The sequence below is a fragment of the Chiloscyllium plagiosum genome, chromosome 13, assembly GCF_004010195.1.
Source record: "Chiloscyllium plagiosum isolate BGI_BamShark_2017 chromosome 13, ASM401019v2, whole genome shotgun sequence".
Taxonomy (NCBI): Eukaryota; Metazoa; Chordata; class Chondrichthyes; order Orectolobiformes; family Hemiscylliidae; genus Chiloscyllium; species Chiloscyllium plagiosum.
The window spans coordinates 61,213,368-61,238,983 of record NC_057722.1 but is presented as its reverse complement, the minus strand read 5'-3'; the positions used below and the strand labels follow the sequence as shown (position 1 = coordinate 61,238,983).

At 42.8% G+C, this 25,616-nt stretch overlaps 1 protein-coding gene across 3 annotated transcripts in view; it reads right to left on the bottom strand.

Moving 5' to 3' along the window:
• The window catches only part of LOC122556121, a 38,038-nt gene extending 22,556 nt beyond the window's left edge, over positions 1-15,482 (bottom strand). For all 3 annotated transcript variants that reach the window (XM_043702591.1, XM_043702589.1, XM_043702590.1), the window contains exons 1-6: positions 15,394-15,482; positions 12,248-12,546; positions 9,429-9,521; positions 6,916-6,967; positions 5,386-5,512; positions 3,292-3,363 (exon numbers count right to left, since the gene is read on the bottom strand). In XM_043702591.1, coding sequence (XP_043558526.1) covers positions 3,292-3,363; positions 5,386-5,512; positions 6,916-6,967; positions 9,429-9,521; positions 12,248-12,394 — 491 coding nt within the window. In that variant the 5' untranslated portion in view covers positions 12,395-12,546; positions 15,394-15,482. The remainder of the gene's footprint in view (positions 1-3,291; positions 3,364-5,385; positions 5,513-6,915; positions 6,968-9,428; positions 9,522-12,247; positions 12,547-15,393) is intronic.
• Between the last annotated feature and the right edge of the window lie 10,134 nt (positions 15,483-25,616).

The following is a 25,616-nucleotide window of genomic DNA, read 5'->3' as shown; positions in this document are numbered from 1 at the left end:
CCTATAATGTTAGGTGTATTAGTCTGGGTAAATATAGGTAGGGGAATGAGTCTGGGTGGGTTACTCTTCGGAGGGTTGATGCAAAATGAGTCATAGAGATGTGCAGCACAGAAACAGACCCTTCAGTCCAACTTGTCCATGCCAACCAGATATCCCAACCCAATCTATCCCATTTGCCAGCACCCGGCCCATATCCCTCTAAAGCCTTCCTATTCATATACCCATCCAGATGCCTTTTAAAAGTTGCAATTGTACTAGCCTCTACCACTTCCTCTGGCAGCTCATTTCACACACGCACAACCCTTTGCGAGAAACAGTTGCCCCTTAGGTCCTTTTTATATCTTTTCCCCTCTCATCGTAAACCTGTGCCCTCTAGTTGTGGACTCCCCCACCCAGGGGAAAGACTTTATCTTTTTACCCTATTCATGCCCCTCATGATCTTATAAGCCTCTGTAAGGTCACCCCTCAGCCTCCGATGCTCCAGGGAAAACAGCCCCAGCCTATTCCACCTCTCCTTATAGCTCAAATCCTCCAACCCTGGCAACATCCTTGTAAATCTTTTCTGAATCTTTTCAAGTTTCACAACATCTTTCCGATAGGGAGGAGACCAGAATTGCATACAATATTCCAACAGTGGCCTCACCAATGTCCTGTACAGCCACAACATGACCTCCCAACTCCTGTGCTCAATGCTCTGATCCCCCGAAAGGCCTGTTTCCGTATTGTAGGGAATTTAATCTAATCTATTCTTTGGATTGTGGGAGGAAACCGGAACACCAGGAGGAAACCCACGCAGATACAGAGCGAATGTGCAAACTCCACACACACACAGTCGCCTGAGGCTGGAATCAAACCAGGTCCCTGGTGCTGTGAAGCAACAGTGCTCACCACTGAACCACTATGCTGCCCACGGCGGAACGCACTAATGGTGCATCGTTTTATAAAAGGAGATGTGACCATTACAGACACAGCCAGCATTTATTGGCCATCTCTGATTGCCATGGAACTGAGTGGCTTGCTAGACTTTTTAATGAGCTGTTAAGAGGTAACCACATTGCTGTAGATCTGGAGTCACAGATAGGCCAGCACAGCTAAGGATGCAGATTTTCTTCCCTAAAGGGCATTATAGTGTCATAGATCGAGTCATACGGCACAGAAGCAGATCCTTTGGTCCAACTCGTCCATGCTGACCTGGTATAGCAACCTTATCAGGCAAATAGGACTAGCCTGACCTACATATCCCTGGACACTATTAGGCAGTTTAGCATGGCCAATTCCTGCTCATCTTTGGACTGTTGCAGGAAACCGGAACATGCAGGGTAAAGTCATACAGACACTGGGAGAATGTGCAAACTACATACAGTCACTCAGGATGAGAATTGTGCCCAGGTCCCTGATGCAGTGAGGCACCACTGAGCCACCATCCCCCCATTAAAGAAATATTAGCCTAATGTGGGAAACCATTCCTCATAATTTCACCCCAGGTATTATTTTAGTGAATCTTCTCTGCACCCAAGGCTAGTATTTCCTTCCCAAAGGTTTAGTGCCCAGTACTGAATGCAATGACTTTAAATGGCATCTAATCAGAGCTTCTTAAGACTTTAACATAATTTCCAAACTCCTACCCTCCAGTCCCTCCATGCAGAAGCAAACTCAGATGGGGAAGCAGTTCCATTTACCATAAAGTACGGAGTTCAGTTTGGAGGTGAGGAAGGGAGGTTATTGGCTGGTGGTGGTACACAGTAGGTTAGAGGGAGCTGTCTGTGAAGGGGTCCATGGGCTAAACATGGAGTTTCCAGGAAGCATTTGGCACCATATTACATAGAACATAAAAAGGTACAGCACAGAACAGGCCCTTTGGCCCACGATGTTGTGCCGAGGTTTAATCCTAATGTAAAATATAGTAACTTAACCTATGCACCCCTCAACTCACTGCTATCCATGTGCATGTCCAGCAGTTGCTTAAGTATCCCCAATGACTCTGTTTCTGCCACCACAGCTGGCAAAGCATTCCATGCATTCACAACTCTCTGCTTAAAGAACCTACCTCTGATGTCTCATTTATACCTTCCTCCTAATATCTTCAAACTATGAGTTCTCGTACCAGTCAATCCTGCCCTGAGGAAAAGTCTCTGGCTATTGACTCTATCTATTCCTCTCATTATTTTGTACACCTCGATCAGGTCTCCTCTCTTCCTCCTTCTCTCCAGAGAGAAAAGTCCGAGCTTATTCAACCTTTCTTCATAAGGCAAACCCTCTAGTCCAGGCAGCATCCTGGTAAACCTTCTTTGCACCCTCTCCAAAGCCTCTGTATCTTTCCTATAGTAGGGCGACCAGGACTGGAAACAATATTCCAAGTGTGGTCTCAGCAGGGACTTGTGGAGCTGCAGCAAAACCTCATGGCTCTTAAACTCGAACCCCCTGTTAATGAAAGCCAAAACACCATATGCTTTCTTAACAACCCTATCCACTTGGGTGGCAACTTTGAGGGATCTATGTACTTGCACACCCAGGTCCCTCTGTTTCTCCACACTGCCAAGAATCCTATCTTTAATCCTATATTCAGCATTCGAGTTCGACCTTCCAAAATGCATCACTTTGTATTTATCCACGTTGAACTCCATCTGCCATTTCTCAGCCCAGCTCTACATCCTCTGCATGTCATGCTGCAGCCTGCAATAGCCCTCGATGCTATCAACAGCACCTCCAACCTTTGTGTCATCTGCAAATTTACTAAGCCACCCCTAAACCTCGTCATCCAAGTCACTTATAAAAATTACAAAGAGCAGAGGCCCAAGAACAGAGCCCTGCAGGACCCCACTCAACACTGACCTCCAGGCAGAATACTTTCCATCTACAACCACTCTCTGCCTTCTGTCAGCCAGCCAATTCTGAATCCAGGTGACCAAATCTCCCTGTATCCCACACTTCCTGACTTTATGAATGAGCCTACCATGGGGAACCCTATGAAATGTCTTGCTGAAGCCCATAAACACCACATCCACTGCTCAACCGTCGTCGACCTGTCTTGACACCTCCTCAAAGAACTTAATAAGATTTGTGAGGCATGACCTGCCCCTCACAAAACCATAAGGGGAAGAGGGAAATAAATGAATAATAGAAGGGCACTGGTTGACATTCTGGGTTCTTGGGGAGTGGAGGTGAAGGAATATGGGAGATGGTTGAGGATATCAGAAGGAGTTGGCAGTGCTAGGGGAGACAGAGTGGGTGGGTTAAAGGGAACCCGGGTGGACAGGCACGGGAGCTGACACTGGTGGCTGTGCCCCTTACCTTTCCAAAGCTTCAGACATTACTTTTTTTTTCTCCCGTTCCCACAGCTGGACAACGCTCAGTCTCCTCAGCCTGCCATGTGTAAGAGTATTCACAACAAAGGAGAGAAAATTACTGAGGAACTCAGAAATCAAAACTGGAAAATGTCCAGACAACGCAGTTAGTATAGTTTTATAACTTCTCAGCAATGCTCTAAGCTTTACACAGATAGAGTTGGCAGCTTAAAGCACTGGAGAATTGGCAAGATATTCCAAAATTAGTGTGGGAAAGGTGGTCCAACTGTGCCACCCTTTCCTGGCCTGAGTCACCCAATGTTGAGCCATTAATCCCTCAAAAACAGTCCCATTAAAAGGAGTGTCTTTCCCGTACTTGATGCCAGACTCCCAAAGCATCTTGTCCAGTTGGAACTCAGTCAGGGAAGGATACTCATGGCAGAGCAATGGTCACACTCTGAGGATGTGTATAAGATTATAAGGAGCATAGATAGGGTGGATAGGAAGCCACTTTTTCCATTGGTTGAGGGGTCAATAATCAGGGATTTAAGGTAAGAGGTAAAAAGCAAAAAGGAAATCTGAGGAGATATTTTCTTAGCGTGTTTTGAGAAGATTTGTAGCTCAGTTAGAGGTTCTGTATGTAGGTTTGCTCGCTGAGCTGGATGGTTCATTTCCAGACGTTTCGTCACCCTACTAGGTAACAGCTTCAGTGGGCCTCCAGGCGAAGCACTGTTAATAATTCCTGCTTTCTATTTATATGTTTGGATATCTTTGGGTTGGTGATGTCATTTCCTGTGGCGATGTCATTTCCTGTTCTTTTTCTCAGGGGGTGGTACATGGGGTCTAACTCGATGTATTTGTTGTTAGAGTTCCGGTTGGAATGCCATGCTTCTAGGAATTCTTGTGGGTGTCTCTGTTTGGCTTGTCCTAGGATGGATGTGTTCTCCCAGTCGAAGTGGTGTCCTTCCTCATCTGTATGTAAGGATACTATTGAGAGAGGGTCATGTTGTTTTGTGGCTAGTTGATGTGCAAGGTCTGTAACAAACACTACATTGGATAAACAGACAGAAAACTAGCTACCCAGGATATATGAATATCAATTAGCCACAAAACGACATGACCCTCTCTCACTAGTATCCTTACATACAGATGAGGAAGGACACCATTCGACTGGGACAACACATCCACTCTAGGATAGTCAAATAGAGACATGCATGAGAATTGCTAGAAGCATGGCATTCCAACCAGAACTCTATCAACAAACACATCGAGCTACACCCCATCTACCACCCCCTGAGAAAAAGAACAGGAAATGACATCGCCACAGGAAATCATATCACCAACCCAAAGAAACCCAAACATATAAATAGAAAGCAGGAATTATTAACAATTCTTAGCCCGGGGGCCACTGAATATGTTAGCTAGTAGGGTGACAAAACATCTGGAAATGAACCTTCCAACTCAGCGAGCAAACCTACATCCAGAGATATTTTCTCCCCCAGATGATGGTGGGAGCTGGAAGCTCACTGCCTGAAAGGATGGTTGAGTCAGAAACTCTCATAATGTTTAAGCAGTGTTCAGATATTCACTTGAATCGCTGTATTCTCCAGGACTATGGGTTAAAATCTGGAAAATGTGTTCAGTGTCATCAGATCTGAGGTGGCCAGCACAAACACGATGGGTCAATTGGCCTCTTTCTTTGTGTTAAACGTTAGTGAGATCAAATATAGTCGTGGACTCATGAGAGCTCCTGCAGCAAAATGGAGAAATGTTCATTTAGAAAGACAATGAACACATCTAGAGACTTCTTCCAGAACATACTGAGGTAAGGTTGAAGCACCGAGGGGGTAGATCTAAACAACCAATCCAAACAACCCATCAACATGACTCTTTAAGCACCACATACCTTATGCTGGTGTATAGTCTGCAGATCTGTCCTGGATTGCCAGCCATCTCAGATTGCATTGAATGGGAGCCAGAGCAAGTCACCACTACTGAGGGACTGCCCAAGAAAAAGGACAATTGTGGCGTGGTTTATTGTATGGAGCCAATGTGTGGGGCAGAGTGCTGGTGTGTGTGAGTGTCTGTGTCTGTGACTCACCGGGCAATCTCTTCATTTTTCTCTTTCACCTGAAGCTGCATTGTCCCCAGGACAGCTCGCATCACAGATATGTCTTTACATTCAGCCTTCATCTTCATCAAGGACCTCTTCTCCTCCCAGATCATCTCTGGAAAAAGCAGTTCAGCTTTAAAAATGGAACTATTTGATCCACGAGCCATCTACTCACTCAGGAATCTACGGTGATGCAAAGAACTTTCAGAAAACGTAAAATACCAATCAGCTATCAGCTTGTTCCAATTTTCATTGATCTGAACCCCAGCAAATCATTCTCTGACACCTTTCAACACCTTCCTCCATTGATGTATCTGAATGGATCGTGAACCCTATCTGCAGGAAATACACTCTCCATGTTCACATTCATCAATATTTTTCTTAATTTCATGATACTGGTTCTGGTGGGGATAGTGTTATTCACTCATGTCTTACTGCCATCGCTTCCCCTTTTTGGTATCATACTGGTGGATCTATGTTGTGAACCTTAACACAATTAAACATGTGTTTTTCTCCTTGTTTGCTCACAAAATACACTCCATCATAAACATCTGCAATAACCTGGATCTGACACCTACCTGATCATTCCCCCCTAACCCCCTGGATCTTCCTTCTGTCCTCTCTTATTTCAGTTCTTAGTTGCTCAGCTCAATGTCAGTCTGATGCTGTACTCCAAAGGCTTCTGTAACTTTCATCCCGTGTATACTGGTGCTGTGCTCAGAGCTCTTGCAGTGGCAAGATCAGTCATATTGTCACTCCATTGGACCTTACTGACTCTCTGAGCTCCTGCAACCAAAGGTATACAATAATGAAATGTTTAATAAAGTGTTTCTGTTGCCTCTTGGAGGCTCCTTCCACAACTGAGTTCTAAGTGGAGCAATTGCTTCAGGAGTCTGGCATTAGACGCACAAAAGATGTCTCGCCCAGCTGCATTAGGTCATGTGACCTCTCAGGCCTGCTCCACCATTAAATACTCTTATCGCTGATCAGATTTTACCCTCCCCTGCACGATCCTGCATATCCCAATCATCTTTTACCCCTTTGCTTCTCAAGAGTCAACCACGTTTGCCTTAAAAATCTTCAAAGCTTCTACATTGAAGAAGCAGGATCCAAAGATTCATGGCCTTCTGAGACAATTTCTCCTGATCTCGGTCTTGAATTGGCAGCTCCCAATTTTCAAATGGTGACCCCCAGTTCTAGATTCTCCCAACAGGAGAAACATCAGTTCGTCAAGGCCCTTCAGAATTTTAATTATTTTGAACCAGCCCTGTTTGGGAATATCACTACACATCTCTAGGGAAGTGGGACTTGTGCCAGAACCTTCTAGCCTGGAGGTAGGGACTCTACCACTGACCCACAAGAGTTCCCTCAGGAGTTTATATGTTTCAATCAATCCTAATCTTACTCCAATAGCTGTCCAATAGCATCATAATTGCCAGCACTCCAAAACCAAATTTTGCGACCTCTGACCCCGAATATTTTTACTTTTCTGATTGAAAATGGGACTTTCAAACTTACCAAGCACTTTCGACATGTGCAAGGTTCTGCTGGGTCCCTTCAGCTTTGTATTCTGAATGAGGGAGAACAGACTAGTTGTTAATTTTTGTTACCATTGGCCTGTATTGTTACTCTATTGTTCAATGTTTGTAGGTTTCAGAGATGGGGATATCAGCATTGTTTATCCCACAACTGCACACCGTGACAGCAAAGATCCACCAAAATGCAAACTATTCCCCTATCATGGCTGTATAAAAACCAACAGAACTGCAGATGCTGTAAATCAAAAGCAAAATCAGAAATTGCTGGAAAAGCTCAGCAGTTTGGCAGCATCTGTGAAGAGAAATCAGAGTTAACGTTTTGGGTCCAGTGACTCTGATTTCTCTTCACACATGAGCTTTTCAAGTAATTTCTGATTTTAGAATTAGAATCCCTACAGTGTGGAAACAGGCCTTTCGGCCCAACAAGTCCACACCGGCCCTCCGACGAGTAACCCACCAAGACCCATTCTCCCACCTGGTCACCTATATTTATCCCTGAGCGCAATGGGCGATTCAGCATGGCCAATTCACCTAACCTACACATTTTTAGATCATGAGAGGAAACCGGAGCAAACCCATGCAGGCACAGAGAGAATGTGCAAACTGAACACAGGCAGTCATCCAAGGCTGGAGTCAAACCCAGGTCCCTGGCGCTGTGAGGCAGCAGTGCTAACCCCTGAGCCACCGTGTCCGATTTGTCCCCATGTTGACTGACTGGGATTGATAATTTGCGCATAATTTGTAAAACATAACTATCTGACACTCACAACATTTCTAAGTTCTGAAGAAGGGTCACTGGACCCAAACATCAACTCTGCTTTCTCTTCACAGAAGATGCCAGAGTTTTCCCAGCAATTACTGTTTTTGATTTTCTTGGAAAAACCATCCTCCTTTTACTGGGACACTGTGTTGCAGTTTCAATTAATAGCTCTTTATGCTGTAGTTCACAGATACCCTATTTAAATAAACTGGTGACTGTCATGAAGGGTTCATAATTACTTTTTTGAGACTTACATTTTAGAAGTTCCATGGAAATACCTGAACTTTTTTCTTTAAAAAGGGACACTGAATGGTTACTTTGTAAATATTAGGAATAGCTTAGAAAACCCCATAGTTTCATCAACATATTGAATTAACTTCTGGGGAAACAAATGGCTGGAACCAGGAAACAGCTAGTTTCAACTTGGACAATGCAGTTCCAGGATATAGTTTGGATATTGTTTGGGGTGTCAGCTGGGGAAATATCTGCTGAAGAAAAGGCTGCAGAGCTCATTTGAAATACACTTGATGTGAATCCAGTAGGAAACTTGATTGTTCTCTTGAAAAGTGTCTGGAAGACTCCTCAATGATATGTTTTCTAAACAGGCAATGTTGACCAAAACCCCATGGATAACTACATGGGTGAGTTACTCTTCGGCGGGTTGGTGTGGACTTGCTGGGCTGAAGGGCCTGTTTCGATACTGTAGGGAATCTAATTGAGACCCCTTCTACACATGAGTACTGACTTTCTATGTTTGTCAGAATGCCAGATCAACAGCCACTTATCATTTCACACTATGTGCATACTTTGCTTCAAGTATAGCCAATACAGGCCTTTTTTCACAAGTCAATCACTGCAGAAGGAAATCAGTCATTTTCCACTTTGTTTGATGTGTGTGCATGCACTTTGGATTATTTAAAGGTTGCATTTTTATTAAACTATTACAAACTTTATGTGTTAGCAAGGTTTGCACCTTTGTGGATACATTTTATTTTACAATAAAACAATCATTTACTTTGTAATAAAGAAATCTGGTTGACTGATATTTTAATTCTAAATCTAACATTGAGAAAGCATATGACTTGCAATATTGGGAATTGGGTAAAGCAATTAAAATTTGTTGTGACCCATGGAGTAGTGGCTTTCCAAATAGATAATGCATTCATACCATCTCAGTCATAGTATAATTGTTTACAGTCACAGTACATTTTCACTATAGGGTAAAGCTCCTTCTTCACTATGCCCATCAAACAGTCCTAGAACAGTTATAGCACAATGTTAAAAACAGAATAAAACTATCCTCATCAAAACCACCAGGATAGGTACAGCATATGGTTAAATACAAAGTAAAGCTCCCTCTATTCTTCCATACCAGAAGTATAGCTACTTCTACACTGTCCCCATCAAACTCCCCAGGACAGGTACAGCACAGGATTAGATACAGAGTAAAGTTCCCTCTACTCTTTTATACTGAAACTACACGGCCCCACCAAACTCTCCCAGGACAGGTACAGTATGGGGTTAGATACAGAATAAAGTTTCCTTGACACTGTCCACATCAAACATCCCAGGACAGCTGCAATGTGGGATTAGACATAGAGTTAAGCTTCATCTAATCTGTCCACATCAACCACCTCCAGGACAGGTACACCTCTTCAATTATTATCCAGGACACCAGATTTTTTTTTACTTCTATGTTTCTTACATCGATGATTTATTTTTGATAAACTTACTTCAAGATGTTTGCAGACTTCCCTTTTACATTCCTCCAGTTTCTTGATCAACTGCTCAAGAAGTGATGAGTTGCCTGGCATTGGCTGAAAGTGCTGTAAGAACACACAAAACATCATCGCAGTACTGCAACTTACCCTCTGGCATGGGCAGACTAGATCATAACGTACTCGTCCCCTACAGCCCTCTGCTGTCTCCCATAATTGAATCTTCTCAGAAAGTTGGTTGAGGAGGACATTGATGGACAGCTGATATATATGGGCCTTTACTGTTACCCGATGCTAGTTGGCTATTCCACCAGGAGAGGAAGTATTTTGGTCTTCGATATCCTAAATCCCACTGCAAAGCAGATGCAGTGGTTCCAGCTATAAGACCTTCATGTTCTCAACCTCTATGGATCAGAACCATTTGCCAAATTATCCATCACAGATCTTTCTGCTTTGCTGTCAGAATATAGAAACAGGAAGTGGTCTTTCAACCATTCAAACCTGATTTACCAGTCAGTGAGATCATGACTGATCATTAACTCCAATTATCACATTTGTCACACATCTTTTTCTGTGCTTATTAAACAAAACCCAACTTGTGATTGCTAGCATCATGTAAAGGAGATAGGAGTAGCAGGCTCATTTTACTCTGTGATATTCATCACCACAAACCAGACCCCCCTTCATGGGGTTGGATCTTATATCATGGTGGGTGTCCCTGCCATGCCCCCAACTCCTCTGTCAATGTATCAATAGCAAGCCTGCCCTCAACCTGTAGGGCGACCCTATAACCAATTCACAGTCAACAAGCTGTTAACTGTCAGGAGTCAAACCTTCCACTCTCATTTGAGGAGGGCATTGTACCTCTGACATATGTGGGGCTCACCAAACAACCAGCAGCTCTCTGGTGTCAAGAGCACCACTTGTAGCTACTGGGCCACTACTAGGACTGTAATCTATCTCACATAAGATGCTGTTAAGTTAATATGAAGTTAAGGGAGGTATAGTGGAGGAGCAGGTCCCATGGAGAGGTGGTACATGGGAGACTGAGGTGGGCAGGACAGTGGAGACTGCTGGAGAAATGTGGGGCATAAAACTGGGCACGCACCCACACCAGAGATAGCTCTCTCTTCTTCATCACCAACCTGCACTGTGTGAGCTCTTACGCTGAATATTTGTCGTATGCCTCTTAGCCATTGGTTCCAACCCTGAGGTGCCGTTGTAATGTCCATAAGCTAATCAGCCAAGGGCATTAATGGTTCTGGAGACATAAGCCAGTCCAACACCACATTCCTGATGAAGGGCTTATGCCTGAAACATCAATTCTCCTGCTCCTCAGTTGCTGCCTGATCTGCTGTGCTTTTCCAGCACACACTCCCGACCAACACCACCTTCACGACTGTTATACCTTCTGTGGTTGTGGCAAGGCCTGGTATCATGATGGGCATGGTATTGTGGCATTCCACAGGCCCTCCCACTGCCAAATGACTCAATCAATCACTAAATAGATTACATCTGCATATTTAGTTAACCAGGAAGAGTCAACAAGGTATTATTAAAGTGAATTCACGTTCAACCAATTTCTTGGAGTTCTTTGAAAAAGTGACACATACTGTAAATAAAATGGTGTCTGTAGACTATTATATATAGATTCCCAGAAGGCATTTGATAAGATGCCACATCAGATGTTTTGCAGACAATAAAAGCTCATGATAAAGGGGTAATATATCTGCTTGTTAGAAGATTAGCTGCTTGGCCAAAACAAAGAATGTGTCAATTCTAATTGGAAGGGTGTGAAGAATCAAGCCCCACATATGTCTTTAACAGCAACAATGTTTTACAACTTCTATCCTAGGTAAGAGGAATTAAAAATTAAAATTAGAATCACTCTTTTAAGATGGTGATGAGGTGAAACTTTTCTCTTTCAGAGTTGTTCGACTTTGGAGCTCTGGCTAAGAAGTCAGTTGTGATAGGATCTTTAAATATTTTAGGACAGATTCTTGTTTAACAGGAGAATCAAAGTAAACAGGAAGTAAATCAGAATGTAAAAGTTGAAACAAACAGATCAGATCTAATTTTATTGAATGGCAGAGTAGGCTTCAGAAGCTGACTGGTCAACTCTGTTTCTAGTTTGTGTATATATACGATGGTCAAATCTTGAGTTATTATGTTTAATGGTTGCACAGCATCCAATGCTAGTCATGATATCTCTGATTCTGAAGCAGCTCTATTCAGACACAGCAAGACCTGGGCAACATCCAGATTGGGCTGACAAGTGGCAGGTACCACACAGTGTCAGGCAATGACTGTCTCTAACAAAGAAAAATCTATCCATTGTCCCTTGACATTGCTGGTATGTGTCACAAATGATGCCGAATATTGTGCAATCATCAGTGAACGTCCCGACTTCTGACCTTATGATGGAGGGAAGGTCATTGCTGAAGCAGCTGAAGATGGTTGGGCCTGGGACACAATGCTGAAGAGTTCCTGCAGTGACAGATTGGAACTGAGATCATTCAATTCCAACTTCCTTGATGCCAGGTATATCTCAAATCCTCAATTCCCATTGACTCTAGTTTTACCATGGCTCCTTGATAACGTACTGATCAAATGCAGCCTAAGTGTCAAGGGCAGTCACTGACCTTTCTGAGATTACTCCTGATCTCATTGAGCAGTAATACAGGCTTTAGATGCTGAATGGTCTCTTCCTATTACTATGTACCATCCCAACCAACCATTTCCCAGCATGAGGTCAACTCTACACATTGAGGCATTGAACTGTAATCTCCCTGGTCTGCTTCTCCCAGATACATTAGGCTTTTTGTTGTACTCACCAAATAGTTCATCCTCTGAATGAGCTGTGGAGCTTTGTTGGGCAGCTGCTGGGAATCAGTGGTTAGCGTTTCATCCAATGAATCAAGGAAATCCCCTACAGCCTTCCGCAATCCTGCTAAACCTGGAGATTCGGATCGGGAATCCATTTGCGGTGTTGCAAGAACCGAGTATCTGGAAAGCCAGGAGTTGAGCTATCTTGTTTGTGTTATTATCCCAGCTGATGCTCCTGTTGAAAACGTCAGATCCCAGACTGAAATCTGGCTTGACAACTCTTTGTTTTTAAAGTGGTGGTCTGTCACTGAAACACAAGTATGCAGTGCTGCAGATTTGATTTTAACAATAAAACAGAAGTTTATCAGGTTAAAAAGTCACAGAGTCAGGCACCTACAGAAGCCTTTTGGCATATTGTGTCCATATTAGTGATCACAGACATATCCTTTCTAGTTCCATTTCCAACGTTTAGCCTGTAGTTTGAAGTGGTTGTCTAAATATTTCTCAAATGATGCAATTGTTCCTACCTTTCAGTCGATAAGTTCCAGACATCCACTACCCTCTGGTATAAAGGTACTTTCATATAGCCCCTCCAGATTTCCTCCCCCCACACTTACCTTAAATTTATACCCCTTGGTTTGATTATGGAAAAGTCCCAGAAGATGGGAATATAACATCCATATTCAAAAAGGAAGCAAGGTAGTTTGGTCATTATAAGCCAGTTAGCTTAACATCATTAGGAAAATGTTAGACACTATATAAAAAGTGTAATAGCAGAATATTCGGAAACACAGAATATAATTAAGAAGAGTAGGCATGGCTTCATGAAGGGGAAATTATGTCTGACAAATTTATTAGAATATTTGAGGAGGTAATAAACAGGATAGATAAAGGGGAACCAATGGATATAATATAATTGGATTTCTAAATAATGTTTGATACATTATCATATATCAGGCTACTTAACAAGTTAAGAATCTGTGGTGTTATGGGTAGTCAGTTAGCATGGATAGATATTGACTAACTGTTAGAAGACAGCGAGTTGAGTTAAAAGGGAAATGGTGAATAGTGGTAATATCACTGGTCTAATAATCCAGAGCCCTTTGGGACAATGTGGTGGTGGGGGGGCTACAATAACCTAGAAGATATATTAATAACTTGGATAAAGAAAGTAAATGTTCCATCATAAAGTTTGTGGATGATACGAAAATAGCTGGAGGGCAACTGGGAGGGTCATACAATGAGATTGCGAAGGACTATAGACAAGGCACGTGAATGGACAAAAACTTGGAAGATGGAATATAATGTGGGAAAATGTCAGGTTATGTTCTTTAGAAGGAGGAATAGAAGTGCTCAATATGATATAAATGTGGAAAGACTGCAGAAAGTCACAAACACCAAGGGATCTGGGTGATTTGCATGAATCACAAAAAGCTCGCATCCAATTTACTTGGGTAGTAGAGAAGGAAAATAGGATATTGGTCTTTGTTTCAATGGGAATGAAGTATAAAAATGGGGAAGTCTTGCTCAAAGTACATGAAGTACTGGTTAGACCATGCTAAATCTGTTTTTAGAATTTTCAGCATGAATTCAGAGTCAGTCCAGTTTGAAGGAGGTGTTTACCAAAGAACTAGCATTTCTATAGCACTATTTGCATCCTCAAAATGTCCCCAAACCCTTCACAATCAATAAAGGACATTTCTTAGAATCCCTAGAGTGTGAAAGCAGGCCATTCAGCCTATTGAGTCCACCCCGACCCTCCAAAGAGCATTCCACTCAAAACCACCTATCTACCCTGTTCCTGTCACCCCGCATTTCACCTGGCTAAGCCAATTATACAATGGGCAATTCAGCATGGCCAATCCACTTAAGCTGCACATCTTTGGACAGTGGGAGGAAACTGAAGCACCTGGGGGAAACCCACGCAGACACACAAACAGTTGAACCTGGGTCCCTATTGCTGTGAGGCAGCAGTACTAGCCACTCAGCCACAGTGTCACCTCAATCATTAAGTAAAATTACTATTTCAACAGCCAGTTTACGCAGGCAAAATCCAACCAAGAACACTGTGATAAATGAACCACCCTGTTGTTTTGGGCGATGACGATTTAGGGTTAAGTGCAATTTGTGCACATGCTCTGCTCTTCTTCATGCAGGTACCTGGAGCTCTCTGCATCCAGCTAAGCAGGTAGATGGGGTCTCAGTTTATCATCTATCTCAACCACACAGCCATAAGTGACAGGATGGATACCTTGGCCTGTTTCTGCACTGTATACCTGATATGATTATTCTCTGCTTCGAGTGTGATGTATAAAACCTCTAACTTACACTCGAGTGGCATTGCTGATTCAAACTACTGTGGAACAAATTTAGAATCGCTACTTGCTGTAGTATTGGTTGTAAATGAATGTCAAGCAGCAGAGAAACTGAAAACAGGCTATAATGAAAGATTGTAATACTCACATAGTCAGTAACTTTACATTTGTCGCACTAATTAAACAGTTAATTCATCAGTTGATTCACTCACATAATACACAAATTCCAAGGATTCTGATTCAGCTAACAATTTCTCCCTCGCACAGGATTTTCACTGTCTCTACTTTTTCCTTCTTTCTGCCTTTCACTGTCTGGTGTTTTCTCGTGACTTCATTTCCTCGTGGTCTTCTCAGTGTTTAGCTTTCGTTTAATTCTCACCTCCAGCTTTCTGAAACAGGAAACATGCTCTCACCTCCTCATGGCCTCACTGCTCCGTACCGCTATTAACTATTCCAGATTACAACTCTCTTTCGCTTCTCTAATTCTCACCTCTGATGCATCCCAATTTCCATTGCTCTCCTGTCGGTGGTTGGGCATTCAGTTGCCTGGGCCTTAACCCCTGGAATTTCCTCCTCAATGCCTTTGCCTCTCTCTTCCCTCTTTTAGGTCAATCCTTTAAATTTACCACTTCGACCAAAACTTTAATCTCCTGTCCTTACATGTCTTTATGCTGTTCATGTAAGATCTTTGTTTGATAACACTTTTGCTAAGCATCTTGGGAAATTTTTTTGAGGACATTAAAGGCACCATGTATAACTTAACATCCTGTTAGCATTGCCAACCCTTGCGTCTTTCGATGCTGTCGATCGTGGCATTTCTTTCGGTCTCCTTCCCCTACCTGTTTGTCTCCCTCTCTCTCTCCTCACAGTCTTGTCCTGAGATGGTTGTTTCTTCCTGTTCCTGTCTGATGGCACTCTGTGTGTGTGAGCCTGGCTCAATCTGTGTGAGTGCCTTTTCGGGCATTGGCTAATTATTAATACTGACACCACTCAGGCATATCACCACTGGAAACCTTGATCATATCAAGCCAACACAATTTACAGCCTGCTGCCTCCCATCTCTTAACTACATCTCACAGCCCTTTGTAGTGCAGGGAAGCCTTTGATATGTATGCAAATACAGGCAGCAGTTTTTGCACAATGTGATATGTCACAGGAAGCAACCAGAAAGAAGAAATGTTATTCTAAAATGGAGGATGGAGAGTGGGCTCAGTCAGTACGGTTCTCACTTCTGAGACTGAAAATCATGGATTTGAATGCCAATCCAGAGATCTGAGTGTATAATCCTAGTTGATTGTGGGAATGCTGCACTGTCAGAGGACCCGCTGACACAATTAAAGATACTGCAGCTTGTTTGGGAGATTTCCTGAGAGTGCTAGAGCAATAATCATTCTGCAATTAATATGTCAGTTGGTAGACCGGGCTTCTGTGTCATATCTCATCTGAAAGATGGCTCATCCAGCAATGTGACACTCCTGCAGTACCGAACAGGGATTGTCAGCCTGGATAAAATGCTCAAGTCTGTCAGATGGGATTTGAAGTTATGACCACTTGACGCAGAGACAATCGAGCTAGTAGATCACTTAAGCTAGATGATATAATTGCTTAAACGCTGAGCGTTAGTAACGCCCTCATAGTTGAGAGGAGTTACTAAAGCTGACAGCTGAATGAATCATTAACCGGACACTTCAGTGAGGTGTTATTTATATGTGGCAGTTAGGATGAACTAAAATCACGGGGTGAACCCTGCACTTTAGAATAGTTAGCACTGTTCCTGAAAGGAGGTAAATGAGATAGTCAGGTGTGTACCAGAACATGCCAATGGCTAACAGAAATGTGTACTCACTCTTAAAAGCTGAAAAGCTTAACATATGAGGAATGTTTGAGGATTCTGGGTTTATACTCGATGGAGTTTAGAAGGATGAGTGGGGATCTAATTGAAACATACTGAATACTGAATGGCCTGGACACAGTGGATGTTTAGAAGGTGTTTCCATTGGTAGAAGAGACTAGGACCTGAGGGCATCCTAAGAGTAAAGGGAAGACCTTTTAGAACAGAGATAAGGAAAAGCTTCTTCAGCCAGAGAGTGGGGAATCTATGGAATTCATTGCCACAGAAGGCTGTGGAGGCCAGGTCATTGAGTATATTGAAGACTGAGATAGATAGGTTCTTGAGTATCAAAGGGATTAAGGGTTATGGGGAGAAAGCAGGAGAATGGAGTTGAGAAATGATTGAATGGTGGAGCAGACTTGATGGGCTGAATGGCCTCATTTCTGCTCCTATGTCTTCTGGTCTTATGTCTTAAATTAAGCCAATGTCTCACAGGAGACAATCATGTACCCTTGATGTAATGTAACTAGCTGTGAAATCCTATGCAAAAAGCTTTTACTCTTTATCAAGATTGAGTCTATCTACTGCTGAAGACCTTGTAAAGGGCATCCTTCCCCCCTCCTTATATAAGCAAGCTAGACTGGGATTAATCAGAAGCATTGGTGACAGTGAATCTACCCAATGTGGTTCAGGCACACAACCATGACTTTCCAAGATATCGCTATCAGTAGTTGTCTAAAGATGTATCTTAGTTGCAGCAAATTATATGATCATTCAGCTCAAGATTTGAATTGCGTATGGTTTAATTTATGAAATCCTACAGTCTGACAGCATATACATGCAGAAGGAGGCCATTAGGCCCACTGCCATATTCTGAAATGTAAAAGTCGACATAACCACATTGACAACTGCTGTCCAAGGTTAAGAACCATAAGGTGTGTGACATTAGGATGCTGGGAGGCTAAGGTACCAGATAAACAGAGTGACAGCTGGGAATTTGCCAAGTGGGAAAGGGCGAGAGTGCTTCTAAGTGGTACAATGTTTAGGTAGGTTAGGGTGAATGGGAAAAATCATATCTGGTGGAAGATGGTTGTCAGTTCTGGGGGTTTGGGTCCAATGGCAGGAGAGGGGACAATCAAATCCAGCAGCGAAGAAAGAAGAGTTGGATCCCTGAGTGGTTGTTGGCTCAGGCTCCAGCAGGGTTGGGGAGTGGTCTTGGAGGGTGTCGGGTCTAATGCTGGTGGGGGCAATAGATGGTCATGTCCCCAGGTCAGTTTGGGGATGCGTGAGTGTTCTGGGGAAGATGTAGTTGGGTACATGTGATGTAAGTGTGGGGTCAGTTTAATAGTTAATCAGGAGTTAGATGTTGTACATAATAGATACTCAAGAGATTAAGAGATATTCAAAAACCAATAATTTTTTTTGATCTCTTAATTTCTTCAGCATCATTTGAAGTCTCCAAGTTAAGTAGAGGCTTTCATAGAATTCCAGGAGTAGAGGAATTGACCAAAAGAGAATTCAATGTCCTGGACAACTCTTCTGAAGTCTGCTACGTTACAGATTCCACACCATCCCCACGCACTACCCTTGTCTACTCTGGAATAATGACTGTCAGGCCAATGGAAAATCCAAGCCACTGATGTTCCTGTGCTTCAGGTTTTCCAGTGGGACTTAACACATTATTTAATGACATTGAGATGAAACTGGAGATGGGACCAGAATGGTTTATGAAATCATGAGAGGCATGTACAAAGTTAAAAATCACATAACACCAGGTTATAGTCCAACAGGTTTAATTGTGCACAACCACCTGATGAAGGAGCAGTCCTCCAAAGGCTAGTGCTTCCAAATAAACCTACTGGACTATAACCTGGTGTTGTGTGATTTTTAACTTTGTACACCCCAGTCCAACACCAGCACCCCAAATCATGAGGGTCATTGATAGGGTGAGTAGCCAAGGCTTTTTTTCCCAGGATAGGGGAGTCCAAAACTAGAGGTCATAGGTTTAAGGTGAGAGGGGAAAGATTTGAAAGGGACCTGAGAGGCAGCTTTTTCACACAGAGGCTAGTGCGTGTCTCGAATGAGTTGCCAGAGGAAGTGGTGGAGGCTGGATACAATTTCAACATTTAAAAGCCATCTGGATGAGTACATGAAGAGAAAGGGTTTACGGGATACGGCCAAGTGCTGGGAAATAGGTTGGGTTCAGTTTAGGATATTAGATTAGATTAGATTAGATTAGATTAGATTACTTACAGTGTGGAAACAGGCCCTTCGGCCCAACAAGTCCACACCGACCCGCCGAAGCGCAACCCACCCATACCCCTACATCTACCCCAACACTACGGGCAATTTAGCATGGCCAATTCACCTGACCCGCACATTTTTGGACTGTGGGAGGAAACCGCACAGAGGCTAGTGCGTGTCTCGAATGAGTTGCCAGAGGAAGTGGTGGAGGCTGGGTACAATTCCAACATTTAAAAGCCATCTGGATGAGTACATGAAGAGAAAGAGTTTACGGGATACGGCCAAGTGCTGGGAAATGGGTTGGGTTCAGTTTAGGATATCTGGTTGGCATGCATGAGTTGAACCGAGGCAAGCTTTCTGGAGATGAATGAGCATTGGTAGCAGCTACCAGGGCAGCAGCAGTAGCATGTAGTTTATTATCAGTAATTATCTGGCATCTTCTGAGGGCAGACTGGGAAAGTTGCCAGGATCTTACCAACAGCACACTGACGTCATCACGGAGAAGAAGCCTGGAGGCAGCCTCTTAGCAGCAGGCTTGAGGGGCTGAGGATGGCGGGGCTGGAAGGAACAATGAAGATTATTTATCCCTCACCCTAGGCCTCTATAGGGTTTGAGACCATCCTGTCGTCGAGGTCCCTTTCTGCTACGAGAGCTTGCCCACAAACAATCTTAAGTCATATCATAAATCCTTCCAAGTGTGCTACTGCATTGAGTTTATTCCTGATGAAGGGCTTTTGCCCGAAACGTCGATTTCGAAGCTCCTCGGATGCTGCCTGAATTGCTGTGCTCTTCCAGCACCACTGATCCAGAATACTGCATTGAGATGTCCTGTGATCTATCTCATGCCTGTCTTGTAAACACCCACCACTCTTAGTGGGACTGCCATCAGGATAACTCCATGGAAGATGCGCCCCCACCTCGTTGATGCAACCAGGAACACACCGTCCTTCCGCCTGCCATCCTTAATTGGACTGTGCGCTCTGGCAAGGAGGCTGCTTTCTTGGCTGCTGCTGGCAAATATTGGCCAGAAGTCAGCGGTCAGTTGGGGACTGGCATTTGGTCCCCACTTCAAAAAATCTCTAAAAGCGGTAAGAGAGTGCCCCCAGAGTCAAGCTAAAGGATTCAGTTCAATGAAAACATTATGCCGCAAGAATAATGAGAAGGTGTAGTTCTCACTATCTTCCAGTAGATGGAGGTGAATCCTAAACAGTGCTCAGAGAACCTGGAACCTATATCTGAAATAAAACCAGAAAATTGTTTAAAAGTACAAGCCTTTTCTCCAATGAATCTCACAGAATCAGGAATGGGACAAGACGAAGGCACACTCTGCCTTAAATCTTCTTTGTTTTGACCTCTGATGTACTATGGCAGCAGTGAGTACCATCTGCAAGACGCACTGCAGTAACTCACCCAGGCTCCTTCGACAGAACCTTCCAAATCAAGGACCTCAACCACTGACAAGGACAAGGACAGCGGATATGTGGGAACACCATCCTCCAACCGTTCACCATTCTGACTTTGAAATATATCGCTATTCCTTCAGTTTCCTTGTGTCAAAATCTTTGAACTCCCTCCCTAATGGCATTGTGAATGTCCGTCCACCTCAAGGTCAGCAGCAATTTAAGAAGGCAACTCACCATTTATGCTGCCTTCTCTAGAATAATTAGGGATGGGTAATAAATGTTGGTTTGGCACACAATGCCCACATCTCATGAAAACATTAGAAAAATCCTCCTCATTTTGCAAACTGAGCTAATGTAACATACCCTCATAACATCCTAAGGTTATAAGTTCATAAGAAATAGGAGCAGGATGAGTCACTCAGCATGACAAGCCACTTCTATCATTCTTTCGGATGACGGGTGATGGTGATTGTGTTCTTAACTCCACGTGGACATTTATGGAACTCCCTGCCCAGTGAAGTAGCTGACGCTAATTCAGTAAATGTTTTTAGCGTTAAAATAGATTTATTTTGAGTTACAGTGAAGGGGCGGGTAAGTGGAGCTGAGACCATGAAAAGATCCGCCATGATCTTATTGAATGGTGGAGCAGGCTCGATGGGCCAGATGGCCTACTCCTGCTCCTAGTTCTTACGTTCTTATGTTTACTCCTGCCCCTCTCACACCCCAGGCGTACTCTAGTCAATTTGCACTCTCCACATTCACTCATTTTCCAACGCCTGTTGTGATAATTACAGCTGCTATTAATATCAGATAATTCAGATCCCAGAGTAAAACCTGCCTTGAGACCCTAGTCCTGTTTTGTTTTTTACTGTGGAGGCCAATTTTATGAACATATTTACAAGAGTCTGCTGACGTACTTTCAACACAATGAACGAGGTGTTTTTAACAGGGAAAAACATAAGCAATATTGAAGTGGACAAAAAAACTAAGGAAGATTTCAGTACAAACACCGAGAAAGGATTCAAGCTCACATTATTCCTTTTGTCCAAACAATATCCCCATACCACAGAAACCCAGAGAAGATTCATCAATATCGCCTCACTAAGGTTTCTCACTCAGGCAGGGTCTAACCTCAATCAGTTTACTTTCAGTGAATTTCTGTTTATCCACTCAATGCTTTTATTCAGCTGCTATCTCTCTCCAAGACACCTTAAAACAAACTACAAGCCTGATTCACTATTACTTGAACTTCAGAGCAACCCATAAGCTTCCTAAGCTCACTTTTTAGTGGTTTTGCAGGATTTCTTATAGTAACGTCAATACTCCTGCCTGCACTTTCTGGCATTCTCGACTAGTTTCTGGGGTTTTTCTGTCTCTTTGTGTTTGTGGACCCCTGTCACTAGGCAACGGCATAGCCTTTTCCTACATTTTGTTTCACTGCATTAAACTACTAAAACCTTTCCTGTTATTCCAGCTCTACATTCCCAGGGATATAAAACCTTTTTTAAAATACATGTATATATACAGACCTTCAGATCTCCTGTTATCAAGCTCAAACAAAGCTCTAACAGTTCAACCTAAATGTTTCCACATTCCCAACACAAAAATGCAAAGTATAAATTAGATTTAAAGCTATGCATTGTTCCTCGCTCCACGCACACTTTAACCAAATATATAGAATTAGAGTCTAACTGAATTCAGAGATATTTTGCCAAGGGTTGTGTTTGTCTTAGCCTCAGTAGAATGCATGCAATAATATCAGATTTGAAAGGGAGCAACAATTTATACTACATGAGAATCCTGTCAGAACTAAGAAGATGTCCAAGCTACCTCAAATTACCTCAACATGAATGAAGCTAGCCATTTAATTCAGTTATCATGCAGGAACAACATGAGCAGTATTCCCCACTTACAGAATGCTGCCATCAAGCCACACATCTACCTTACGAATGAATAATGTGATATATGAATTTCAGTGGCTGTTCAATGCCAGATGTTTAAGCCGTCAGTCCCAATGACTGGCAAAGCAGATCAGGCAGCACATTGCTTTGGCTGTTCACAACAGGCCACACTCAACCAGCTAATCCTTGCAAAAAGTCTTACATTATAATGTAATTTTGCAATTGGACAACACTTGCTGAACGATCCCAATTATGTTAAGAATTACGCTACTAACCAATCTAAAATTATCAGCTAGGTTCACTTATATTTCCTAGAAATAGCATGTATTCATATCCAAGGGTCCTGCAGGGAGAAGCAACATGACCAGACTTTGGACATTTTTCAAACTAAGCAAAAACCTGGATGACAACAGTTCCCCTTAACATTCACCATTGCAACACCTTGACCACCATCGCTAACCAAACTCATTGCTAATCTTTTCTCATGCCAAATAAATCATTGTTCCCTTTGGAAATCGATGTCCCTTGGCAGAATCTTTCCAGCCCCTGAATGATGTTAACATCAACAAGGGAGGCGATGACTTAGTGGTATTATCGCTGGACTCTTAATTCTGAAACTCAGGTAACGTTTTGGGGGCCAGATTCGAATCTCACCATGGCAGATGGTGGAATTTAAATTCAATAAATGCCTGGAATTAAGAGTCTATGATGACCAAGCATCTATTGTCGGGAAAAACCCATCTGGTTCACTATGCCCTGAAAGGAAGGAAACTGCCATCCTTACTTGGTCTGGCCTACATGTGACTCCAGACCCACAGCAATGCAGTTGACTCTTGACTGCATTCTGGGCAGTGAATGCTGGATTAGCCAGAGATGCCCTCATCCTGTGAATGAATTTTTTAAAAATCAGTGAGAAAGGTGGGAGAGTTGTGAAATGGTCAATGAGGACCTTCTCAACATCAAGAGCAAAAGGCACTGTTTTTCAACCACCTGTTGAATGGCAAAATAAGATTCTTGCTAGTGAGTAGGGCTGCACCTACTAGCATGTATTTACATCTCACTATTATCTAATCAACCTAATTAATAAACAGGGTCCCATTCTACCAACTATTGGATAGGAATTAGCCCCTGAGAATTCCTGACATGAACATCAGTGCAGTTATCTGGTGAATCCAGCTCCCTGTTTGCCACTGTCTTGGACACCAGATAAACGTTGCCTTGCTACTTAATGCAGACACAAAATCAGGCAACTTGTTATGGTTGTCAGTACTCATCAGTCATCAACTGTGGGCACCATGCTCTGTCAATCTCACATCTGCACCATGTGCTATCGGCAAATGTGAGAATCACATTGCTTATGCTTCAAATAAGTGGCCATGTTGCAAAGTCTAACGGGAGAAGTGCTCAGTCAAGTAAAAGGTTGGGTCTGCCATTAGCCATGGAGTAATAATTGAAGATGATCATACGATTTCAGTTCAGGATCTTGGACATGATCAATGGTCTGCTTGGGCAGGCAGAATCTATGGATCTATATCACTCGGCTGATTTGACAGCACCTTCCAAATGCACAACTTTCATCTAGAAGGCCATAGGCAACAGATACATGCGACACCACCCGTCAGTCAGGGCTGTCTGTCCAAGTTGGTGGAGGTTAGTGGGCCATCCTCAGTCTTGGAGATCTGCTTGACGAATGTCAAGGCAGATTAAGAAGACTACTTGCTATGTTAGCAAAGTTGGAAAATCCATGCTGGGAATTGGAGGAGCATGCTAAGATTGAATTGAATTGAATTAGCTTCATTGTCACACGTGTTATGGACTGGATCAAACCCCCTTAAAATATATCAAGAAGGTAACCTAGGCCTGTAACCTTTTCTTATTTTAAAGGTAAACATGTGGTGCTGTGCTCCAGATGCAATTCGATTGATCAAACTACTCGACGTTAAGCAAAACCCAGTTTATCCAAACATTGTAGTTAAAATACAACAAAAGAAGGAGGAAGTTGGAAAAACCTAAATCTATTGAAAAACTTAGCATAATAATAGATATTAATTATTGCTAATTAAGTGTTCCAGTACAGTAACATGCCATAAACACACACTTGGCAAAAGGCAAATTCAAAAGCTAGGTTGCCTCACAAGTAGTTCTCCACTCCAGAAGGAAGGAACATCAAAAGATGATTCTGAGAAAGAGAGAGAGTGTGTAGCAGCCTTGGAGAAAATCACTGCCTTCCAACCCTGCTGAGATCCCATCAACAACTGCTAACTAAAATCATGGATCTGTAGCAGCTTGACCACATCCACTTAGGCTGCTTCTATTGTTCCAAATCATAAAAAAAAACCAAGGTTTCAGAAGTTGTTTAGCTTCTCTTGGACTGCTCAACACCTGTGCCCCAATCTCTCTCAAAAAGAAACTATGATGTAACAAACCCCTTAAAGCCATAGTATCATCACGCATGTACTCAGATGTACACAGTAAAAGGTTTACAAGCAGCCACTTATGGCATCATCTTGGGTACAAAGGTGACTCAATACAGTTCTTCAGAACAAGTTCTTAGGAAAAATAAATTATAAAATAAAAAAATGCAAAGTCAAGCATTGCAGATTGTAGGAATAAATTAGAAAATAGAGAAATAAAAAGTTCAGTAGGGACAAGCATTGTGAAAGGGAAATGCAACCTGCAAAGAGGTGCAGAGACAATAAAGCATTGGAGGACATGAGATACCACTACCATAGCCTCAACAGGGAACTGAGCAGAATGATGGTAGGCAGGACTAAACTGTGGGGTCAGGACTCAGCGGGTAATGACAAGAAATGAAGACATTTTCCAAGTGGTGAGTGGCACAATGTGGATATGAGCCTGTGACTCATGATGCCAAGTGTGATTGGCATTGACTTCAATATTCTTGCGACTTGTAACTTTTAACTAGCGCAGGTTCAAATTATTATAGCTTTGCATGCTTGCAGGTTCCTCTTGTGGCACAGTGATCCAGTCCCTACCTCTGGACTAAAAGGCCGAGGTTCTAGTTTCACCTTCACTGAAGGTGTGTCGTAACTTGTCAGAACAATTAATTTTTTTTTAAATTGTGCATTTGTAAGCTTGCAGTATCCAGTTGTGTCCAAACTGCTAATCACAAACAATATTGGCAATGTCATTAAAGAAAAAATAAGAATTGCAGATGTTGGAAATCAGGAAAAAGAACAGAAAATGCTGGGAAAATTCAGCAGGTCTGGGACTGCCTGTGGAGAAAAAGCAGAGTTAATGTTTTGAGTCCAGTGAACCTTCTTTAGAAATGTTCGTGTCATCAAAAATTACAGATTGAAGACAGTCATCTCTGAGAAACAGAAGTCATCACAGGAATCCCTCAAAGTGACATCGACAGACCACAAAGCACCATGATATTGCAACCGCACAGGGGCACGGAACTGATTCCCTTTCACCATGAATTGTAAGTATCCACCGGTATGCACTGATATGCAGTAATGGCGACGTGATACTGAGAGGAGGTGGTGTTGGTACACATACAGAATTTCCCACCAACATGATTCATGCTGCAATCCCAGAAGAATGTCCTATGTCAAAGGTCCATGCAGAGGAATTCCATGACCCTCCTTGTCTGAGTCCCACTGTATGGAGGATTATTCTAAACTGTCCTTTGTGAGTGATGCTTGGATCAGTCTGAGGGT